Below are 23,067 nucleotides of genomic sequence, written 5' to 3'. Positions count from 1 at the left end.
CAAAGGCTACCAGGAGGAATAAAGCTCATTTCCTCCCAGTAGCTGAGCTTTCAGTGGTGCAGCTGAATGGCTTTAGAACACTATTAACCTGCAGATTATCCTCATATATGCAGGTAAATTACATTTTTTAATATAACAGGTTCCCTTTGAACTGGAGAAAATCAACTAATACTTACCATGTCCTTTCAATTCATAGGTTGGATGGTTAATGCAAATTACTATGGCAACAACTCCTACAGAATCATTGGTTGCTGCTGGGAACATTTTTGTGGGCCAGGTATGGATCTCATACTTATATTTTGATAGTTTGATTAATATATTCAGTATATTTATAATTATATAGATATACAAGTGCTTTTCACTAATTAAGAATAACATCAAAAAGTTCATTTATTTCAGTTCTTCAATACAAAAAATGAAACTCATATATTATATAGAGTCATTACAAACAGAGTGATCTATTTCAAGTGTTTATTTCTGTTAATGTTGATGATTATGGCTTACAGCCAATGAAAACACAAAAGTCATTATCTCAGTAAATTAGAATAAGTAACAAAAAACACCTGCAAAGGCTTCCTAAGCATTTAGAAATGTCCCTTAGTCTGTTTCAGCAGTCTTCACAATCATGGGGAAGACTGCTGACTTGAAAGATGTCCAGAAGGCAGTTATTGACACACTCCACAAGGATGGTAAGCCACAAAAGGTCATTGCTAAAGAAACTGGTTGTTCACAGAGTGCTGTATCCAAGCATATTAATGGATAGTTGAGTGCAAGGAAAAAGTGTGGTAGATAAAGGTGCACAAGCAACCGGGATAACCGCAGCCTTGAAAGGATTGTTAAGAAAAGGCCATTCAAAAATTTGGGGGAGACTCACAAAGAGTGGACTGCTGCTGGAGTCATTGCTTCAAGAGTCACCACACACAGACGTATCCAGAACATGGGTTACAAGTGTTGCACTCCTTGTGTCAAGCCACTCATGACCGATAGACAATGCCAGAAACATCTTACCTGGGCCAAGGAGAAAAAGACCTGGACTGTTGATCAGTGGTCCAAGGTTTTGCTTTCAGATGAAACTAAATTTTGCATTTCATTTGGAAATCAAGGTCCCAGAGTCTGGAGGAAGAGGAGAGAGGCACACAATCCAAGCTGTTTGAGGTCTAGTGTGAAGTTTCCACAATCAGTGATGGTTTGGGGAGCCATGTCATCTGCTGGTGTAGGTCCACTGTGTTTTATCAAGACCAAAGTCAGCGCAGCCGTCTACCAGGAAATTTTAGAGCACTTCATGCTTCCCTCTGCCGACAAGTGTTTTGGAGATGGAAATTCCATTCTCCAGCAGGACTTGGCATCTGTCCACACTGCCAAAAGTACCAATACCTGGTTTAAAAACAACAGCATCACTGTGCTTGATTGGCCAGCAAACTCGCCTGACCTTAACCCCATAGGGTCTTGTCAAGAGGAAGATGAGAGACACCAGACGCAACAATGCAGACGATCTGAAGGCTGCTATCAAAGCAACCTGGGCTTCCATAACACCTCAGCAGTGCCACAGGCTGATCGCCTCCATGCCACGCCGCATTAATGCAGTAATTGAAGCAAAAGGAGCCCCGACCAAGTATTGAGTGCATTTACTGAACATACATTTCAGTAGAACAACATTTCGGATTTTAAAAACATTTTTCAAGCTGTTGTTATAAAGTATTCTAATTTACTGAGATAATGACTTTTGTGTTTTCATTGGCTGTAAGCCATAATCATCAACATTAACAGAAATAAACACTTGAAATAGATCACTCTGTTTGTAATGACTCTATATAATATGTGTTTCACTTTTTGTATTGAACTGAAATAAATAAACTTTTTAATGATATTCTAATTTAGTGAGAAGCACTTGTGTATATATATATATATAAGTTCAGGTACATGTTAAATGGACTCTTAATAGTTTGTTTTTTATTCGTAGACAGAATCTCCCCTTCTGATACGGCCATATTTAGAACACCTGACAAAGTCTGAGATACATGCTGTTATGACTGCTGGTTTCGCCACCATCGCAGGAAGTGTCCTTGGAGCATATATTTCATTTGGAGTAAGTAAAGGCAATTGCCATTTCATTAATAATTCATTTCTATATCTTCTTATCTTAAGTCCAGATCACATTTCTTTGACACTTATACTGATTATTAGAACAGTATTATCTGGAGGATACTTGTGAGTAGAGCAATCTGGTCTCTTTTTATTGTCAATAGATACAACAATGTTATGTTAATCTTAAAGGGAATCTGTCACCCCCTGGGCGATATCAGACCTCTACTATGGCCATACAGGTGATAGAAAAGTAAATCTATACTTACATCTATGGTCCATAGCAGAGGTCTGATAGCAGAGAAATCGGGTTTTATAAAGTCTGTTTTCCAGAGGCTTGGCGTCCGGGGGACACCAAGCAAACCCCTCCTATCTGCTTACTATTCCCCTAAATCGCCGCCTCTGTGCTAAATTACCATATTCCCTTTGACAGTCCCTGTGACGTGCCCTGCTCTGCCTCCCCTCCCGCGCATGCGCTTTGTTTCCCTCCGGCCTCATTTGGCTGTGTACTGCACCACAGCTTTGTATTGCACAAGCAACGGTGAGTCACTGAGACTTCCGCTCCGCTGGCAGTACGCAGCCAAACGGAGCCGGAGGGAAACAAAGTTCGCTCGATGGGAGTGGCACTCTGTGCATGCGCGGGAGGTGAGGCTGAGCAGGGCAGTCACAGGGCCCTGTCACGTGCGGAGGAGGGGGGGGGCAATATGGTAATTCAGCACAGAGGCGGCGATTTATGGGAATAGTAAGCAGATAGGAGGGGTTTGCTTGGCGTCCCCTGGACACCAATCCTCTGGAAAGCAGACTTTATAAAACCTTATTTTTATGCAATCAGACCTCTGCTATGGGCCATACAGGTATGTATAGATTTACTTTTCTATCACCTGTATGCCCATAGTAGAGGTCTGATATCGCCCAGAGGAGTGACACATTCCCTTTAAATGCGTGGCTATAACATAGGCCCCGATTCATTGTATTTGTGCCTTTTTTTGTTACGTTTTTTGTGTTTTTCACCTTTTTTTTATTTGCACCAAATTTGTCTTTTCATTTGAACCTTTTTTTAAAGTCACTAAGGCTATGTTCCCATGTCCAGTAGAGATTAGTGTTGAGCGAGTATGTTCTGTCCGAGTATGCTCGGGCCGAGCTCCGAGTATTTACAGCTGCTCGGTGATATCATTGAATCGCTCTCGTGTGCATGATTTGCAACTGTTTGACAGCTTTATTACATGTGAGGAATGTGTAAGAAATAGACATTCCTCCCATGTAATAAAACTGTCAAACTGTCAATACTCGGAGCTCGGCCCGAGCATACTCGGCGAAAGGGTTAACAGAACATACTCGCTCAACACTAGTAGAGATCAGTTAGAACAGATCCAGCAGCAATCTGTGAGCAAAAATGTTGTGCAGACACAACTTTTGAGTGTGCTTTTAAATAACTGATCTCGGCTGGATCTGTGTTTTTAACATTGAAGTCTATAGAAAACAGATCCATTAATCAGCAGTTTTTTGCTTACTGGATCCAGTAATGGATCTGTTTTTACCTACTGGATCTTGCAAGCAAAAAATGGTTTCATTACAAATGAAAGAACAACGGATGGCTAATTAATGGATCAGTTTCCTGTAGACTTCAATGTTAAAAAAATGGATAGAGCAGAGATCAGTTATATAAAGACAGACAAAAGACAGTCTAAAAACTGTGTCTGCACAACTTTTTTTGCAACGGATTACTGCTGGATCTGTTCTAACTGATCATTACTGGACATGTGAACATAGACTAACTTATGTGTTGTGCTTTTTTCTTCTGTTCGCTACTTTGGGTTTAGTAGAGTTTCCAGATATCCAGTTTTCATCTGATTCATCATTTGAAACTTTTCAAAATGTCGAAAATGTACCCCAGTCTCCTGTAGAATTATATTAAGTACGCCTGGAACGTTTGATGAAATTTTTGCAACATTTTAGCCGAACATGCACTTTTTACGCTAAAATCTTACAGAACATGTTAAAGACAAAAATAAAAAGCTATTTTTCTTGAAACATTTTCTTGTGACATTTTCTTGAACTTTATGCAAAAAAACGACAGAAATATTATGTTTAATATAGGACTAATCTTTACAAACATAACAGATAAATTATCAATTTGCAATCCTCACTTGTAGGTATCTTCTTCTCATCTGCTGACTGCTTCTGTGATGTCTGCCCCAGCGGCGCTCGCTATATCCAAGTTATTTTGGCCAGAAACTGAACCAATAAAAATAAATATGCAGAATGGGCTTAAGTTGGAGAAAGGGTAAGAGGTATATAGATCATATAGTATACATAGTTAATTAATGTGGATTGCTTATAAAAATCACAAACTATTATTATTATGTAATAGCTTTGTAGAATTTAATACACATTACACAATAATTTGCTGGACAAAAAAAAAAAACACAGTGGCAATTACGATCGTTTGGTGCATTTTTCACACTGTGTTGGAGCATTTTTTTGCTGCTAAACCATTTTGATCTCATTAGGGAAAAACTGCAACAAAAAGGCTGCACTGGTAAAGAATAAAAAACGCAAGAAAAAAAGAATGCACCATGTGAATGAAGTTTTGGAAATCTCCTTCATATTGCTGTTACTTTTTCCCTCGTACAAAAAGTCAGAAAAAATGCATCAAAAAATGTGAACAAGCTCTTATACAAGGTTTACTCCTGTATTTTCACAGTCCAATGTCAGTGAATAATGTAAAGTACAAAATATAACATTAATAGCAATACAATAAATGTGACAGATCACCTAAGACATGTTTACAATATAAATGCAGTTAGTCAACACTAATATACAAAGGATAAAATGGTAAATGATAAGCCCTGTACACAAATGAAGATGAAAATATGTACACCCTCACACCTAACTCAGCAGCTACTGCCCTACAGACAGAGCAGAACTGAGTTATATATCATTACAAACTCTTCAAGATCTCATCTGACAGTTCAATCAGCACTTACCCTTCCCCTACATTGATTGCTGTGAGATTAAATCTGAAAGTATTTGTAATGATATATAACGCAGCTTATTTGTATTTCCACACAATAGTTACAGAGTTATATATCATTGCAAATACTTCCAGATCTCATCTCACAGTACTGTCAACTCTGATTCTCCCCCCAAAATGTCTGCTGTGAGATTTGATCTGGAAGTGTTTGCAATGATTCATAACTCGACTCTACACCAGGGGTCCCCAACCTGTGGCTTGGGAGCTCTATTTGGCTAGTGCTCCCATGGTATGTGGCTTACGGCTGTCTGTCAGCTTGGTGCATTAGCACCAGGGCTAGGAAACAACTATGCAGAACTGATCAATTTTCTGAGTAGTCCTGTACAGAGGAGTATATCTGGATGCACATAGACTGTCCAGATATGTAGAGATAAGATGGTATTGCCAGTTAGAGCAGTTAGAGGGGTGTTTGAAGCTGGATGCAATAGTGTAGTAGGAGTGCTTGATGGAAGAATATCAAATGCTGGTAAGCTGGGAACACTTGGATGTCAGTATGCTGCTTGGATGGCAGGGAAACACAAGGTCTCGTGTTTTCTGGGGGGAAGCTTTGTCTGTCATTACTTGGGAAGCATGGGGGAACTGGAAGTCACTACATGGAGTGCTCTGGATGTGGCTTCTGACCATCTGTCAGAGCTTTCTTAGGGTAAAGGCCCCGTCACACTTAGCGACGCTGCAATGATCCCGACAATGATACGACCTGTCAGGGATCGTTGCTGCGTCGCTATGTGGTCGCTGGTGAGCTGTCAAACAGCCAGGCTCACCAACGATCAGGGGAGCAGCGACATCGTGGAAAGAATCTTTCCACAATGTCCTGCTCCTGGTTACTAGCCTGCTGAAGCAGGAGCAGGCTGGTAACTATGGTAAACATCGGGTTACTAGGGGCACACGCGCTCCTAGTAACCCGTTGTTTATCATGGTTACCACTCTGCTACAGTGAGCGGGAGGTTACCGCTCACTTTAGCAGGCTCGTAACCATGATAAACAACGGGTTACTAGGTGCGCGTGTGCCCCTAGTAACCCGATGTTTATCATGGTTACCAGCCTGATCGCTGCTCCCGCTGGTCACACACAGCGATGTGTGCTGACCAGCGGGAGGGCAACGACCAAAAAATGGTCCAGGACTCTTTGCAGCGATCAGCGACCTCACAGCAGGGGCCTGGTCATTGCAAAGTGTCACACATAGCGACATCGCTGGTGAGGTCAATGTTGCGTCACCAAAACCGTGACACAGCAGCGATCTCGCTAGCGATCTCGCTATGTGAGACGGGGGCTTAAGAAAGATCGGGGATCAGTGCTATACCAAGTAGCTGCAGAAATCAATGAGGAGAAGAGGGTGTGTTCTTTTCTCCCCTTCATGACACGGCCTGCTTATGATTACTCAACCTCATGCAGGAGAAGATGTACTGTGCTTCCAAGAAAATATGGCCTACCCTGAAAATAAGCCCTAGCATGATTTTACAGGATTTTGGGAGTATGCTTGAAATATAAGCAGTCAGAACCGGCGTTTGGTGGGAGGAAAAAACTGGTCTATTGCCCAGAGCCTCAACTCTCTTAGGGTCGCCCAGCATTTCTATTCCAATGTTAAAACTGTTTAAAGACTTTTTGTGACATTCTAGTCATGTGACCGTGATATAACTGCAGGAGTATAAAGGAACTAAAGGGGAGATAGGATGGTATGCAGGGCCAACATTAGGTGGTGGGGGGGCAAACAATTTCTGAGGGCCCCCACTCTCTTCGAGGCATCCAGCATTTCTATTTTGAGGTTAAGACTGCTTAACGACCTTTTTAGTGACATCATGTCACTAAAGGTCCTTTAACTTCAGGAGTCTAGTGGAACTGAAGAGGAGACAGGCTGGTATGTACCATATGTGTAGTATGGGTATATTTACATGTGTATGTGCAGTGTGTGTATATACATGCGTGTATATACATGTGTGTGTGTAAAGTTATGATTATGTTTGAGTAAATGTTGATTTTTTTTGTGCAAGATTAAATGTGGATTGTTGTTCATGGAAAAAAAATAAGACATCCCTTTAAACTAAGTTGTAACTCATCTTTCGGAGCAAAAAAATAATAAAAGAACCCGTTTTATTTTTGGAGAAACATGGTACATGCACCCAGAGACAAATCTCTGGTAATGCCCAGTTGGATTTAACATAAGTTATAAGCTAAACTTTACAAGCTAATATTTCCGCAGAGAAGAGGAGATATTAAGAAATAAAAATTAGTTTTACTCTGCTCTGCAGCCACTCTTGCGTGATATAGCCAAACTGGTGGAAGGTGCTCTTTAAGTAGAATTACTTAAAATAGTTACTTAATCTTGCTCTGAAATCAAATAGAATCATATTTAATAATTTATTGTGCTGCTCATGTCACACTATTATTTATAATTATCATCTGGCATATTTATTCAGCATTATTTTCTTGCTTATAATCAGGGATGCAAGAAATATTCTGGAAGCTGCAAGTCAAGGAGCTTCTGCCTCAATACCTCTAGTGGCAAACATAGCAGTAAACCTGATGGCTTTTCTCTCGCTGCTAGCATTCTTCAATTCCGTTCTCTCATGGCTGGGAAATATGTTTGATTATCCACAGTTAAGCTTTGAGGTAAACATGAAGATATGTATTTTTGTCAAACTTAAAAGGTTGATGCTATCTCAGATGAAAGCTTAGCTTAGCTTTAAAAACATCTGACTAGCACTGTGAAGAATTTGCAAAATTATTTAATATAAATTTACACTGTGAAATATTGTTCATCGTACTCAAAGCCATAGCTTGTAGATGCTGGTCCCTAGTGCAAAATCTATAATGGGACCTATCTACAAGGTGCCATTTATAACAATGGTGTCTTCTTATGTGAAATGGTCTTTGGGGCTCCACAGACAAATTATGGCTTAACTTCTGATATTAGTTTAAATATTCTGTTAGAGTGTAAGGGGATGAATAAGTGAGGAGACACACGCACAGTAATGCCTAAAACAAGTGTCTGCATGTGAACATCGCCATCTGCTGACCGAAGATGATAAGAAAAGAGAAAGCAGAAGAGAATTACTCTAGTAGGAACTGAAGAGTGAAGTACACGTCCCCTGAGGGAAAAGATTAGAGGAGAAACCAGGTCAGGTGACAGCTGTGGCACAGTTAATAATTATAAAAAGCCTGGGAAGGCAGAGAAAGGGAGGACTTGGCGCCTGGGCCTGAAGCAGGATGGCCATGTGAGCAGCGGAGTTGGTTTATAGCTATCATTATGAGAGACCAGACACAAGTGAAGCCCCAAGAGACTAGACCCAAATGAAGACCCGAGAGACCAGATCGAACATTCGAGTCACGGAGCAGGGCCAGAACCAGGAGAGGTGCCCAAACTGCAGAAAAAGGACATTCGTCTGAGGTGCAACTCCTAGTGTAAATGTACGATACGGAGGGAGGATCGGGGCCGTGCTTCTGGAAATGGAAGCATCCAGCATATCGTATATGCCAAGTGACTCATCGATACAGGATTTGCATCCTAACGTGGAGTAATATAGACTCCTGTTGGCGCCTGTATGGCGCTTCATATTGCTTAGGGAGAGACAACAGTGATGGACCCGTTAGTAACAGTGAGCACCCTAGGTCAAGGTATTAGGACTGAGACGTTGTTGACAACAGTAGTTGCTTAATGGGGATTATAGAACGATAGCGTGTAAATAACATTGTGTAAATACCCTGTTATAGCCGTATTACCATGTTCTTATTGTGCCATAATTTGCTGTATTGCCCCTGCTAACTTTTACTTTTCATCTTGTTCTGTAGGCGCTAAATATATATATATTTGTGTTAGTTAAATAGTTATTAAGTACCATTGTTTGCTCATTCTCTGCGCTGTTGCATCTGCGTACCTGTTAACAAGAACACATGCTATATAAATGTGCAGACTAGATAAAGCACACTTAAATATTGTCTAATGAAGGATATTTTATTACAATAAATACATTGTAATTGCTGAAGTACATAAACAGCCAAGTGGACTGGATTAGGTGGTTTATGTAAATTACAGAAATAGCATTGCACAGTCCTATCCCTCATTTATTCTTGTCTCAACCATGAATAGCTAAAATATGAATAGCCCTCTAATAAATAACATTGGCGTGCTTTGAATAATCATGTATATTTTCTTGTGTGCAGATAATATGTTCTTATGTCTTCATGCCATTCTCCTTCATGATGGGTGTAGACTTGGAAGACAGCTTTATAGTTGGAAAACTTATAGGATACAAGACATTTTTTAATGAGTTTGTGGCATATGAATACCTTGCCGGGCTAATTAAAAAGAGGAAAGATAATGAGCCGTTGTTTATAAGTGGAGTAAAGCAATATATGTCAGTAAGTACGATTCAACATGCAATTCACTGAAATGTCTACTCTTGCTATATATTTGTAGTAAGTCGTTAGCATAGAAAATAAATGAATAAATGCCTTATCAATATCTTTATAGATTCCTAATGTTCAAACCATGCTAGGTCTCTGTCTGCTATTTGTTGATAGGCAAAGAAACATTATAGTTACTTTAAAAAGAGGTAGTTGATCATTTTTATCATGGCTTGTAGCTGGTAGATTATATATGTCTGTCATCCAAATGAATGTATTTTATAATGTTTTCTATGAATAGTAAGCCAATGTATTAATGTTATTGCCAGCCTTTTTTGTGAGAGTTAAACACAGTATCATTATCCCGACAGGCTGCATACTACTATTCCATCCAAGTCACATACAGTGGCTCACAAAAGTATTCATCTCCTTGGCATTTTTCTTCTTTTGCTACCTCACAACCTGGAATGTCCCTGTTTTTTCTAGGGTTTGCATCAGTTCATGTAAAGAACATGCCTACAACTGTGAACAATTGGTTTTCTTTTGAGTGCGAAGCAAACAACAAATAGGACAAAATAACTGAAAACTTCAGTGTGCATAATTATTCACACCGCTAAAGTCAGTACTTTGTAGAGCCTCCTTTTCCAACAATTACAGCTACAAGTCACTTTGGAAAAGTCTCTATGAGCTTTCCACATTTGGTCACTGGGATTTTCGCCCATTCCTCAAGACAAAACTGCTCCAGCTCCTTCAAGTTATTATTATTATTATTTATTATTATTATAGAGCCATTAATTCCATGGCGCTTTACATGTTTAAAAGGGGTATACATAGCAAACAAGTACAATAATTTGAACAAAAACGAGTCATCGACTTGTACAGGAGGAGAGAGGACCCTGCCCGCAAGGGTTCACAATCTATAATGGATGGCTGAGGATACAGTAGGCGAGGGTAGAGCTGGTCGTGCAGCGGTATGGTGGAGCGAGGGTTACTGCAGGCTGTAGGCTTGTCGGAAGAGGTGAGTCTTCAGGTTCCTTTTGAAGGTTTCCACGGTAGGCGAGAGTCTGATATGTTGGGGTAGAGAGTTCCAGAGAAGGGGAGATGCACGGGAGAAATCTTGTATGCGATTATTGGAAGAGGAGATAAGATTAGAGTAGAGCAGGAGATCTTGTGAGGATCGGAGGTTGCGTGCAGGTATGTACTGGGAGACTAGGTCACAGATGTATGGAGGAGACAGGTTGTGGATGGCTTTATATGCCATGGTTAGGGTTTTGAACTGGAGTCTCTGGGTAATGGGGAGCCAGTGAAGCAATTGACAGAGAGGAGAGGGTTAGATGGTTTCCTCTGGTGAACAGCAATCTTCAAGTCTGACCACAGATTCTCAATTGGATTAAGATCTGGGCTTTGACTAGGCCACTCCAAAACATTTACACGTTTCACCTTAAACCACTCGAGTGTTGCTTATGCAGTATGCCTTGGGTCAATGTCTTGTTGGAAGGTAAACCTCCATCCCAGCCTCAAATCACTGACAGACTGAAACAGGTTTTGCTCAAGAATATGCCTGTATTTCGCACCATTCATCATCCCCTCTTCTCTAACCATTTTCCCTGTTCCTGCTACCAAAAAACTTCCCCACAGCACGATGCTGCCACCACGTTTCACTGTGGGGATGATGTTCTTGGGGTGATGAGCTGTGTTGGTATGGCGCCAGACATAGCATTTACCTTGATGGCCAAAAAGTTAACTTTTGGTCTCATCTGACTACAACATCTTCCTCGATACATTTCAGGAGTCTTTCACATGTCTATTGGCAAACTCAAAATGAGCCTTACAATTTTTATGTGTAAGTAAAGGCTTTCTTCTGTCCACTCTTTCATAAAGGCCACCTCTATGAAGTTTACGGATTATTATGTTCATATGGACAGATACTCCAGTCTCTGATTGGTAACTCTGCAGCTCCTTCAGGGTTACTTTTGGTCTCTGTGCTGCCTCACTGATTAATGCCCTTCTTGAGAGTTTTGGTGGACGGCCCTCTCTTGGCAGGTTTGTTCTGGTACCATGTTCTTTCCATTTGAGGATAATGGATTTTATGGTGCTTCGGGGGATCATCAGAGATTGGGTTGTTTTTTAATAACTTAACCCGAACTTGTATTTCTCAACAACTTGGTCCCTGTCTTGCTTGGAGATCTTCTTGGTCTTCATGGTGTTGTTTGGTTAGTGGTGCCTCTTGCTTAATGGTGTTGCAGCCTCTGTGGCCTTTCAGAAAACGTGTGTACATACTGACAGACTATGTGACACTTAGATTGCCCACAGGTGGACTTCCTTTCATTAAGCATGTGACTTATGAAGGTACAGTTATATGAAAAAGTTTGGGCACCCCTATTAATCTTAAGCTTAATGTTTTATAAAAATTGGTGTTTTTGCAACAGCTATTTCAGTTCGATATATGTAATAACTGTTGGACACAGTAATGTTTCTGCCTTGAAATGAGGTTTATTGTACTAACAGAAAATGTGCAATCTGCATTCAAACAAAATTTGACAGGTGCATAAGTATGGGCACCTCACCAGAAAAGTGACATTAATATTTAGTAGATCCTCCTTTTGCAAAAATAACAGCCTCTAGTCGCTTCCTGTAGCTTTTAATGAGTTCCTGGATCCTGGATGAAGGTATTTTTGACCATTCCTCTTTACAAAACCAGTTCAGTTAAGTTTGATGGTCGCCGAGCATGGACAGCCCTCTTCAAATGACCCCACAGATGTTCAATGATATTCAGGTCTGGGGACTGGGATGGCCATTCCAGAACATTGTAATTGTTCCTCTGCATGAATGCCTGAGTAGATTTGGAGCGGTGTTTTGGATCATTGTCTTGCTGAAAGATCCATCCCCTGCGTAACTTCAACTTTATCACTGATTCTTGAACATTATTGTCAAGAATCTGCTGATACTGAGTGGAATCCATGCGACCCTCAACTTTAACAAAATTCCCGGTGCCGGCATTGGCCACACAGCCCCAAAGCATGATGGAACCTCCACCAAATTTTACTGTGGGTAGCAAGTGTTTTTCTTGGAATGCTGTGTTTTTTTGCACCATGCATAACGCCTTTTTGTATGACCAAACAACTCAATCTTGGTTTCATCAGTCCACAGGACCTTCTTCCAAAAAGAAATTGGCTTCCCCAAATGTGCTTTTGCATACCTCAGCCGACTCTGTTTGTGGCATGCTTGCAGAAACGGCTTCTTTCGCATCACTCTCCCATACAGCTTCTTCTTGTGCAAAGTGCGTTGTATAGTTGACCGATGCACAGTGACACCATCTGCAGCAAGTTGATGCTGCAGCTCTCTGGAGGTGGTCTGAGGATTGTCCTTGACTGATCTCACCATTCTTCTTCTCTGCCTTTCTGATGTTTTTCTTGGCCTGCCACTTCTGGACTTAACAAGAACTGTCCCTGTGTTCTTCCATTTCCTTACTATGTTCTTCACAGTGGAAACTGACAGGTTAAATCTCTGAGACAGCTTTTTGTATCCTTCCCCGGAACAACTATGTTGAATAATCTTTGTTTTCAGATCATTTGACAGTTGTTTTGAGGAGCCCATGATGCCACTCTTCAGAGGAGATTCAAACAGGAGAACAACTTGCAAGTGGCCACTTTAAGTAGCTTTTCTCATGATTGCATACACCTGGCTATGAAGTTCAAAGCTCAATGAGGTTACAAAAGCAAAAAAAGTGCTTTAGTAAGTCAGTAAAAAGTAGGTAGGAGTATTTAAAACAAGAAAATGATAAGGGTGCCCATACTTATGCACCTGTCAAATTTTGTTTGAATGCAGATTGCACATTTTCTGTTAGTACAATAAACCTCATTTCAAGGCAGAAACATTACTGTGTCCAACAGTTATTACATATATCAAACTGAAATAGCTGTTGCAAAAACACCAATTTTTATAAAACATTAAGCTTAAGATTAATAGGGGTGCCCAAACTTTTTCATATAACTGTAATTGCTTGCACCAGCAATTTTTCGGGGGTTCATCGCAAAATACTATGTGAATACATATGCACATGCCAATTTTTAGTTATTTGATTCCATAAATTTAATTTATGCTTAATTTTTCTCACTTCAGTAACTTAGACTATTTAGTGCTGATGCATCACACACAAATCAGATTACAGAAATATTTAAACACAGGTTGTAATGTAACAAAATAGGTAAAAAGCCAAGGGGGTGAATACTTTCGTAAACCACTGTCAATGTAAAAAATACTTTAGGCCATGTTCCCATGTAGCATAAATGCTGCGTTTTTTTCCACTATGGTTTTTTACATCTTTAACCATCCAAGCAAAGTAGATGTGATGTCTTGAAAACTCCTGCCCATTGTGTGTTTACAAATGCCGTTGATTTGTGCATTTTTGGTGCGTTTTTTTCTCTACAGTCTTCTACGGGGAGCATGAAAACATATGTAAAAAATGCAGTTGCATTTTTAAGTGCAGAATCAAAAAAAAAATCAGAGAAATATGTTATTGCATATTTTGGTGCGGACACCTGCAGTCAGTAAATATGAAGATAAACAGCAGCAGAAAAAATAGACAGCATTTCTGCTACATGTGAACATGGCCTTAAGTTGCCGTTCTGCTCACTTTGAACTTCAGTCAATAAAATATTGCCATAAATAGCTGCCAAAAGCAATTGTAAATGCCTTAATGAGGTATTTTTCATTATTATTATGTCTTCTGTTTTAGGCTCGATCTGAAGTTATTGCAACTTATGCTTTGTGTGGATTTGCAAATTTTGGCTCCTTAGGAATTACTATTGGTGGACTATGTATGTATATATATATTCTGTAGTTTTAAAGTTTAAGCCCATTAGGGGAAATGATGCATAATATGACAACATTTTGGGCCTTGTGAAATGCAGTCCATCACTGATATAATTATATGGCCATTGTCTTGTAAGGTTTGGGGTATCCATAGCTCTAAAGCATGCATGTCAAACTCTAGCCTGTGGGCCAAATCTGTGCCAGCAGGGTGATCATATTTGGTCTGCGACACCAGAACCACCACCCCTATGTGGATCCATTATTCTGTATGGAGGTCTTTGTGGGGCCCATTATTCTGTATAGAGCACTATGTGGGACCCATTATACTGTATGGAAAGCTATGTGGGGCCATTATACTGTATGGAAGACTTTGTGGGGCCCATTATTCTGTATGGAGGACTATGTGGAACCCATTATACTGTATGGAAAACTATGTGGGGCCATTATACTGTTTGGAGGACTATGTGGGGCCCATTATTTTGAATGGAGGACTGTGTGGGGCACATTATACTGTATGGAAAGCTATGTGGCGCCTATTATACTATGTGGGGCCCAGTATACTGTATGGGAAGCTATGGGGCCCATTATACTGTATGGAGGACTCTATGGGGCCCATTATTCTGTATGGTGGACTGTGTGACGCCCATTATTCTGTATACTGGTTGGGCTGCGACTTTGTCCAAGTTTTTCATTTTGGCCCTCTGTGTGTTTGAGTTTGACATCCCTGCTCTAAAGGATGTGCATTAAGGACTATTCCATGTTCCTTAGGCCACATTCACACTAGAAAAGTGCTTCCCACTAGGCAACTATGCTTTCAAGTCCTGCAAAAAAGGACACAGATCTTACTTCTGGCGGTGTCCAAATGTTTATTCTTTGGAATCTGTTTGCTTCACTGAAGTAAATGGATATCATGTTATCTCGCCTTAGTCAACCCACTAATCATGTTATCACTCCCCTGTAGGAGTGAGTAATATGCAGTAAGAGTAGCATCACCACCGGCTCTTGTCAAATCTCTGCCTCCCTGACAATGCTCAGTAAGTCGGGTGCATCCACCCCAGCTTCCTCAGAGCATTGCGCATGCCCAGGGAAGCAGTGGTGACAGCCTTTACTGCCGACACTGCAAATCTTGAGGATGGCTGTGTTTTATGTCACGACTGCCTGGCTGTGCATGTGCAGTGTGCCAATGAAGCTGGAGTGCATACACGTAGCTTACTTAGCATTGTAAGGGGAAGATGATAGTGACCTCTCTCTTGCAAGTCTTGTTACTCACGCCCACAGGAGAATGATAACCTGATTTGTGTCATGGTTAGTCTGGGGAAAACAATGACAACACAAATATTACCCCCCTAATTAGCATATTGCCACCAACAGTGGTGGAACTAGAGTCCGATACTGCAATATTCCGACCTGGGCCCCACCTGTATATTGGACAGATGTATGGGCCCTTTTAGCGTTTTAGATTCTATCAAGACACACATGTTCACTCCCCCCCATGTAATAATCTCCCCTATATTAGGCCCTTTCCTGACATAATGTCTCTCATACTGGGCCTTTGCTGTAATAATTTCCCCCATCCTGGGCCCCTTTCTATAATATTCTCACCCATCCTAGGCCCCTTCTGTAATAATCTCCCTCATTTTAGGCCTCATCCTGTAAAAATGTCCCCCTTCCTGGGCCCCTTTCTGTAATAATGCCCCCCATCCTGAGCCCTTCCTGGTATAATGTCCCCCATCCTGGGCCCCTTTCTATAATAATGTCACCCATCCTAGGCCCCTTCCTGGCACATCCACCTGATATAGGCGTTGCAGTCAGCAGGTCCCCTCCTGCACGGGCCCGGCCATGGTTACATCCGCTGCGATGGCCATCATTATGCTTATGGCCACCAAAGTTATAAAAAATGTTTTTGCCATATGCAGTAATCAATAAAAGGTCACTTGTTAGGAAGGATATAAAGATAGAAATAAATACATGGTGGTGGTCTGAGGGGTCTGGGGAAGCTGTCAGATTCCCTTTATACTAAAATATAATCCAGAGGAATGCATTGAGTTGAATGAAACAGAGTGTACTTTTATGGGTTATGGCTGTAGCTTAATAGTAAAATGGAAAGTTGCTCTTCAAAATGTTGCCCTGGAGTCCTGCTCTAAGGCCCAGAAATCAGAATTCCTCCAAATGCTGTAAGAGGCAAGGAAACCTTTTCTGATTGTTCAGAGAGAAAGCATCACTAATACTTGAGCTTTAGAGCAGCAAAGCTGTTATCTATAGAATTTTTTTTTTTGCAAAAGTAGAAAATCTCCATGTTTATTAATCCCGAATAGGCAATTTTCCATCTTTTCTGTTTAGTTTTTTTCTGTTTTCCCTCCCCTTATAACCAGAACTATAACTTTTTTATTTTTCCCGGGACCTAGCCATTTGAGGGCTTGTTTTTTGAGGGACAAGTTGTAGTTATCAATTATACCATTTATTTTTCCAAATAATGTACTGTAAAACAGGAAAAAAAATTCCAAGTGTTGTGAAAAATAAGGGAAAAAATGCAATTTTGCAATTATTTTTGAGTTTTGTTTTTATTGGGTTCATTCTACAGTAAGGCTGCATGCCTACAATCAGGAATTGTATCGTTTTTGAAGCAGCGTATTTTCGCTGGGTCCAAAACGCTGCGTTCTACATTACAAGCACAGTGGATGGGATTTATAGAAATCCCATGCCCACTGTGCTTCTTTGTAACGCTGCGTAAACTCACCTCCAGTGTGGGTTTCCGAGCCGCAGCATGTCAATTTCTGTAGTAGAGATGCTTAGTCTCCTGTGCGCATTTTCCCCAATAGACTGTCATGCGCTAAATCTTTATAGTTCCAAAACACGTGTTTTAAAGTGTGTAATATAGAACGCATCGTTTTGCACGCAGCGAAAGCATGCTGCGTCCAAAACGCTACTATTCCTGATCATGGACACGCAGCCTAAAAATGACTGGGTATTATGATTTTCCAGATCAGTAGAATTACAGAGATAAGAAACTTGAATGGATTTTCTTTACATAAGTGGTGAAAAAAATTCAGGAATTTGTAAAAAAACATTTTGTTTGTATCGCCCTTTGTCGAGACCTGTAACATTTTTGTTTTTAGATAGATGGAGCTGTGTGAGGGCTTGTGTTTTGCGTGGTGAGCTAACAATTTTAATGATTCCATTTTTAGATTATTTTCTCTTTACGGCATTTACCAATTGGGTTAATTAATTTTATATTTTGATAGATCCGATTTTAAAAGACAGTGATACTAAATATATCTATTGTTTCTTTTTCATTTTATTTATTTGTTTTTAATGGGGGGAAAAGAGGGAATGGTTCCAATTCTTACATTTTTTATGTTTTTTTATATATATATATATTTTTTTTAAATTTACATTATTTTTTACTTTTCTTAAGGGACTTGAGCCTGCGATTGTCTGATCGCTTGTGCTAGATACTGTAAAAATAGTAAAAATCACAGTCTCCTATAAAGTCCAGAGACCGGTCTTCACAGGAGCACTGTCATGGCAGTCATCAGGACCTTCAGCAGGTCCACAGCTGCCATGGCAACTCATCGGTAGCATGCAAGGTGCGTGGAACGGCGTATCTCCCCAGATTGCATGTTGCAAATGCCATTGTCAGGTTGACAGTAGCATACAAAAGGTTAATAGCAGTGGTCAGAGTTCAACTCTGCTCACTGCTGTTTGAGGCAGATGCTGACTGTGTAAAACAGACAGTGTCTGCCGGGTATAATGCAAGCTTAGCTCCTGGGGACCTGACATAGAGACATAAGAAGTACAATTATGTCCAATGTCGGGAAAGGGTTATCATAAAGCAGCAAGTACATCCACCTTAAGAAATTGCTTGACTAAATTGGAATATACTTTATACTGGTGAAAGACAATATGGGATAGATAGTCTACACAGATGTATTTGGCCGGTTTCACACTAGTTTTGAACTGTAACACACAATATTTCAAATACTTTTGTTCTCTTGTTGCAGCCTCTATGGCACCAAGCAGAAAAGGTGATATCGCAGCAGGTGCCATTAGAGCCATGATAGCTGGCACAGTAGCATGTTTCATGACTGCTTGCATTGCAGGTATCGTATTTTTAATAACAAATGTATTTTAAATTTAAATCAAATATATAAACTAATCTCTTATGCTATATTCCCATGCCCAGCAGTGATCCGTTAGAACGGATTCAGCAGCAATCCGTTGGCAAAAAAGTTGTGCAAACACAACTTTTTCTGTCCGTTTTTAAAAAACTTATTTAGCTGGATCCGTTTTTTTAACATTGAAGTCTATGGAAAACAGATTCGTTAATTAATCATCCGGTGTTCTCCCATTTGAAAATAGATCCGTTTTTTGCTTACTGGAGGTGGAAAAACAAATATTTAACACTTACTACTGGACATGTGAACTTTCAAGTAATCATCTATTTGAAAATGATCCAGTAAGCAAAAAACAGATCCGTTTCAAATGGGTGAACAACAGATGGCTATTAACGGATGCATTTTCCATAGACTTCTATGTAAAAGAAATTGATCCAGCTGAAAACAGTTTTTTAAAAACGGATAAAAAAGTTTTGCTGCTGGATCCATTCAAAAGGATCACTAGTGGACATGTGAACATAGCCTTAAAAAGAATGTGTCATCATAAAATGACCTATAGGTTAAAGCAGGATTTTGTGTTAAAAACATTTAGATAGATAGATATGAGATATACAGATAGATAGATAGATAGATAGATTAATAGATAGATGGATACAGTGTTGGACTGGGGTGCCAAGGGACCACCAGTTACCAACTCCAGGGCCCCACTTTTCAGCTTTATGCAAAAGTGACATTATCCTCAATCACAAATTTCTATAACAATGAACTGTGCAGATTGTTAAATTAATATGATGGTGCCTTTGTCTGTACATAGTGATACAAGTATATTGTGCCAAGTACTGCTCATATAAGAGGGTGGTGGCCCACCAGAGGATTCTCCTGTTCTCCCGTGGGCCAGTCCAAGCCTTTATAGATAGATAGATAGATAGATAGATAGATAGATAGATAGATAGATAGATAGATAGATAGATAAACGTAGGTGTGGTCTCTTTCAGTTATTTGAGATTATATTTACTGAAATAATTTGTTTCTAGTTTTATGTAAAATAATATCTTTCTTTTTTTTTCATTACTTCATACCATTTGCAGGAATATTAACTCCACCAATTGCCTCAACCATATGCAGTGATGTATTAGACAACGCCTTTCTTAATTCTACAGACTTGCCTGTTATGACACCGGAGATTACTGACTGCTGCTTGAACCTCTACACACGGTAACTACGTATTACCATTTTTTTTCCTTTTTACATTGTTCAAGTTGCAAAATTTGATGAATACATATTTTAGGTTATATTCATACAAAAATGTATCTGAATGAGGTTTGCAGAAATCATTGGGCTTGTTGTCAAAACATCCACATTCTGATGTACAGAACTGATTTTCAGTTGCAGACATTTCTGCAATAAACCATCAGAGCGATCTGATTTATAGACGCAAATCACGTATGCGGCAATTTTTTTTCCTTAGACAGGCTTAGTCTGAGGAAAAGATCAGACATGTGCACGGCTCCACAGAATAACATTGGTCCGAGTGCGATCCAATGTTTTGTTGGATTGCACTCGGATCAAAAATACGGTAATCTGCACAAGCCCTAAGGCTGGGTTCAGAAGGCCATATTTTTTGCATCTGAAACAGAACCCAGGCTTTGTGCACGAGGAGCTTTTTTTAAGGCAGTCAAAAACAATGAGTTGTCTAGTGGAAACTACTTCAGGAAACGCTCCTATTTTGCACAGTTTTTAGAGGAGTGTTTGCTTCCTGAAGCGGTTTTGGAGAGTTTTGAAAACATTTTTGCAAGCATTTTTTTTGCAGCCTTTTGATTGGACAGTGCCTAGTTTGGAGCATTTTCCATCTGGAGACACTTAAAAGAAGTGACATGCGCTTTTTATTTCTCCCACCAACCATTTTTGAAACCTGAAGTGGAAAAAAAGAGCCCACAGACTGAACATATGGCCAGCTAAGTGGTTTTATAAAATAAATGAATAGAAAGAGTATTTCAAGCATTTTTTCAGCCATTTTTGGAGTGAACCAACTCATAAAAAAACCTCTTAAGCGCACATAACCTTAGAGTATGTGCAAATAAAGTCTTTTTCAGGTGCATTCTGCCTGGAACCAGACTGAAAAAGTTCTCAATAAGCGGTAATAATAACGAACATATGCACAGCAATGTCAAAGTGACTCAAATGCTCCATCTTTTTTTTAACTTCCTTGAACCACTTCAGGCTTTGACAACCGTGAAGTGGATAAAAGAAGTGTTATGACCATTCTTCAACCTCATATACTGTATAAAATTGCAGAATTGAAGCAGAAAATTTCTGCAGCGTTTCTGCATGTTCTTGGCAGTAAAAACGCTTGCGGATTTTACACGCGTTTTTGCTGCGTTTTTGCAGCATGGGCACAGAACGTGCAGATTTTCAATGGGGATCATGGGGCACGGATTACCAAGCGTTTTGCAAGCGTTTACGCTGCGGAAATTCCCCATCAAAAACGCTTGAAAAACGCATAGTGGGCACACAGCCTGACTCAGAAAATCTGAATAAAACCAAACAATAATTTGCGTGTTTGTCATTGACTGCATCTTTTATGCTGACATAAAAAGCATTGTTTGCTGTCTACACATTCCCTCCGATGAACAGTTATCTCATCCGATTGTCGATTGTAATAGAAACCGTATGGGATTAAATCAATTACACAAAGAAACATCGTTCACAAACGCTCATGGTTCTAAAAGAATAGAAAGTTGACAAGTGTAGATCAACTTGTTATATTGCCAAGTGGCACAATTTGTCCTCCCATTTAAAAGGAACCTTACAATTTAACTCTACAACACAAACAATAATGATATTTTTACGTATAGATTATACATTTCAATAAATGGTTAGAAAACATTTGTAATCAATTTTTTCAAAATCAAGTAGAGTTGAAGATTGAGGCAAGCGATGATAATAAACATCTCATTTTCTATTATTATTGCAGGGTTGTTGCGGAAAGTCCAACAAATGTCACCATTGGAGGCAATTATAGCATGAACATGTTATCCGGATGCTGCCAGATCATTGATTCACCATCCTTCAATTGCACTTGGTTTGCTCTAGTAGCTTAGACTTCTACTGTATGATTCCAATTTCTACAAATGTATTAAAGAGTATTTTCACTTTTGAATACAATTTTACACTTTATAAATAGAATTAATCTCCATAAGAAGTTGAATATGTTTGTGAATACAATGAGTTACTGCTGGTATTATACTCCAGAGCTGCATTCACAATTCTGCTTGTTATAATTGGAAAAAGTCAACAGGCACACATCCCCAATAGCTTATCTCAGCTTTTATAAAGTGGCTTAGGGACAATACAACTACTGCAATGTATTTACAAAGATATTTAATAGTTAGATTAATTATATTTGTAGACTGTAAAATGGGCTGGAAAATGCACATACACTTCATCCTGGATAAATAGAGTCCCTTGTATATACATTTTGATACTGAAATGTACATTTCCTATATAAAATTATTGTTTAGAATTGTCCATGTCCAAGATAACAACATCAACTGTAACATCAAACTATAAGAATGTTATTTATATGATAAAAAATGTTTACATTCAGAATAGTCTTTGGTTTGTTTTTTATTTTTCATTTTTCTTTAATAAAAACTTAAACGGCTTGTATACCCTAAAAACGTGCACAGCAGCTAAATACATTAAGCTTTGTGACCCATCATATCAGGGCCGGCTCCAGGTTTTTCTGGGCCCCTGGCGAAAGAGTCTCAGTGGGCCCCTTTAACACATACCAGGATTCATGATACACAGATACCACAGAGAAATATATATATATATAGTACAATACCGAAGACTTCACTTCTTACATTACATGAGTGATATCTATTGTAAATTCTACAATAGCTCAGAAACCAGCGAATCGCTCCACACAGTATACTGGCCCCCATAAAATGCTCCATACAGGATACTGGCCCCCATATTACACTCCATACGGAATACTGGCCCCCATATAACACTCCATACAGAATACTGGCCCCCATAAAACGCTCCATACAGGATACTGGCCACCATATAACACTCCATACAGGATACTGGCCCCCATATAACGCTCCATACGGAATACTGGCCCCCATATAACGCTCCATACAGAATACTGGCCCCCATAAAACGCTCTATACAGGATACTGGCCCCCATATAATGCTCTGTACAGGATACTGGTCCCCTTATAACGCTCCATACAGGATACTGGCCCCCATATAATGCTCCATGCAGGCTGTTCCCCCCACATAATGCCCTATGCAGGCTGTTCCCCCCACATAATGCCCCATGCAGGATGTTACCCCCCATATAATGCCCCATTTAGGATGTCACCCCCCATATAATGCCCCATGCAGGATGTCACCCCCCATATAATGCCCCATGCAGGATGTCACTCCCCCACCATATAATGCCCCATGCCTCCATACGTTAAAAGAAAAAGAATCAAATACTCACCTCACTCCTCACCAGCTGCTGCTGCTCTGGACTCTGGCATCATCCCACTCTGCACTGCCTGTGATGGCTCAGGGGAGGGCATGGTGGAAAGACCTGAGACGTCACAGGGAGCGCACAGCAGGAAGACAGCGGATCTGCGGAGGCACGAGGAGAGGTAAGTGTCCGGCTGCCGGGGCCCTGAGCAA

The 23,067-nt window shown here is 40.0% G+C and overlaps 1 protein-coding gene across 1 annotated transcript in view; it reads left to right on the top strand.

Annotated features, from left to right (window-relative positions):
• The window catches only part of SLC28A3 (solute carrier family 28 member 3), a 136,570-nt gene extending 114,609 nt beyond the window's left edge, over nt 1-21,961 (top strand). The window contains exons 10-18 of the mRNA XM_073670933.1: nt 197-277; nt 1,961-2,086; nt 4,236-4,366; nt 7,555-7,723; nt 9,275-9,472; nt 14,196-14,277; nt 18,274-18,372; nt 19,476-19,602; nt 21,362-21,961. Coding sequence (XP_073527034.1) covers nt 197-277; nt 1,961-2,086; nt 4,236-4,366; nt 7,555-7,723; nt 9,275-9,472; nt 14,196-14,277; nt 18,274-18,372; nt 19,476-19,602; nt 21,362-21,488 — 1,140 coding nt within the window. The 3' untranslated portion in view covers nt 21,489-21,961. The remainder of the gene's footprint in view (nt 1-196; nt 278-1,960; nt 2,087-4,235; nt 4,367-7,554; nt 7,724-9,274; nt 9,473-14,195; nt 14,278-18,273; nt 18,373-19,475; nt 19,603-21,361) is intronic.
• The last annotated feature ends 1,106 nt before the right edge of the window (nt 21,962-23,067 follow it).

This window comes from Phyllobates terribilis, unplaced genomic scaffold (assembly GCF_046119375.1).
Source record: "Phyllobates terribilis strain yellow unplaced genomic scaffold, ASM4611937v1 Scaffold_1__5_contigs__length_1240528914, whole genome shotgun sequence".
Taxonomy (NCBI): Eukaryota; Metazoa; Chordata; class Amphibia; order Anura; family Dendrobatidae; genus Phyllobates; species Phyllobates terribilis.
This window is presented reverse-complemented; position numbering and strand designations above follow the sequence as displayed.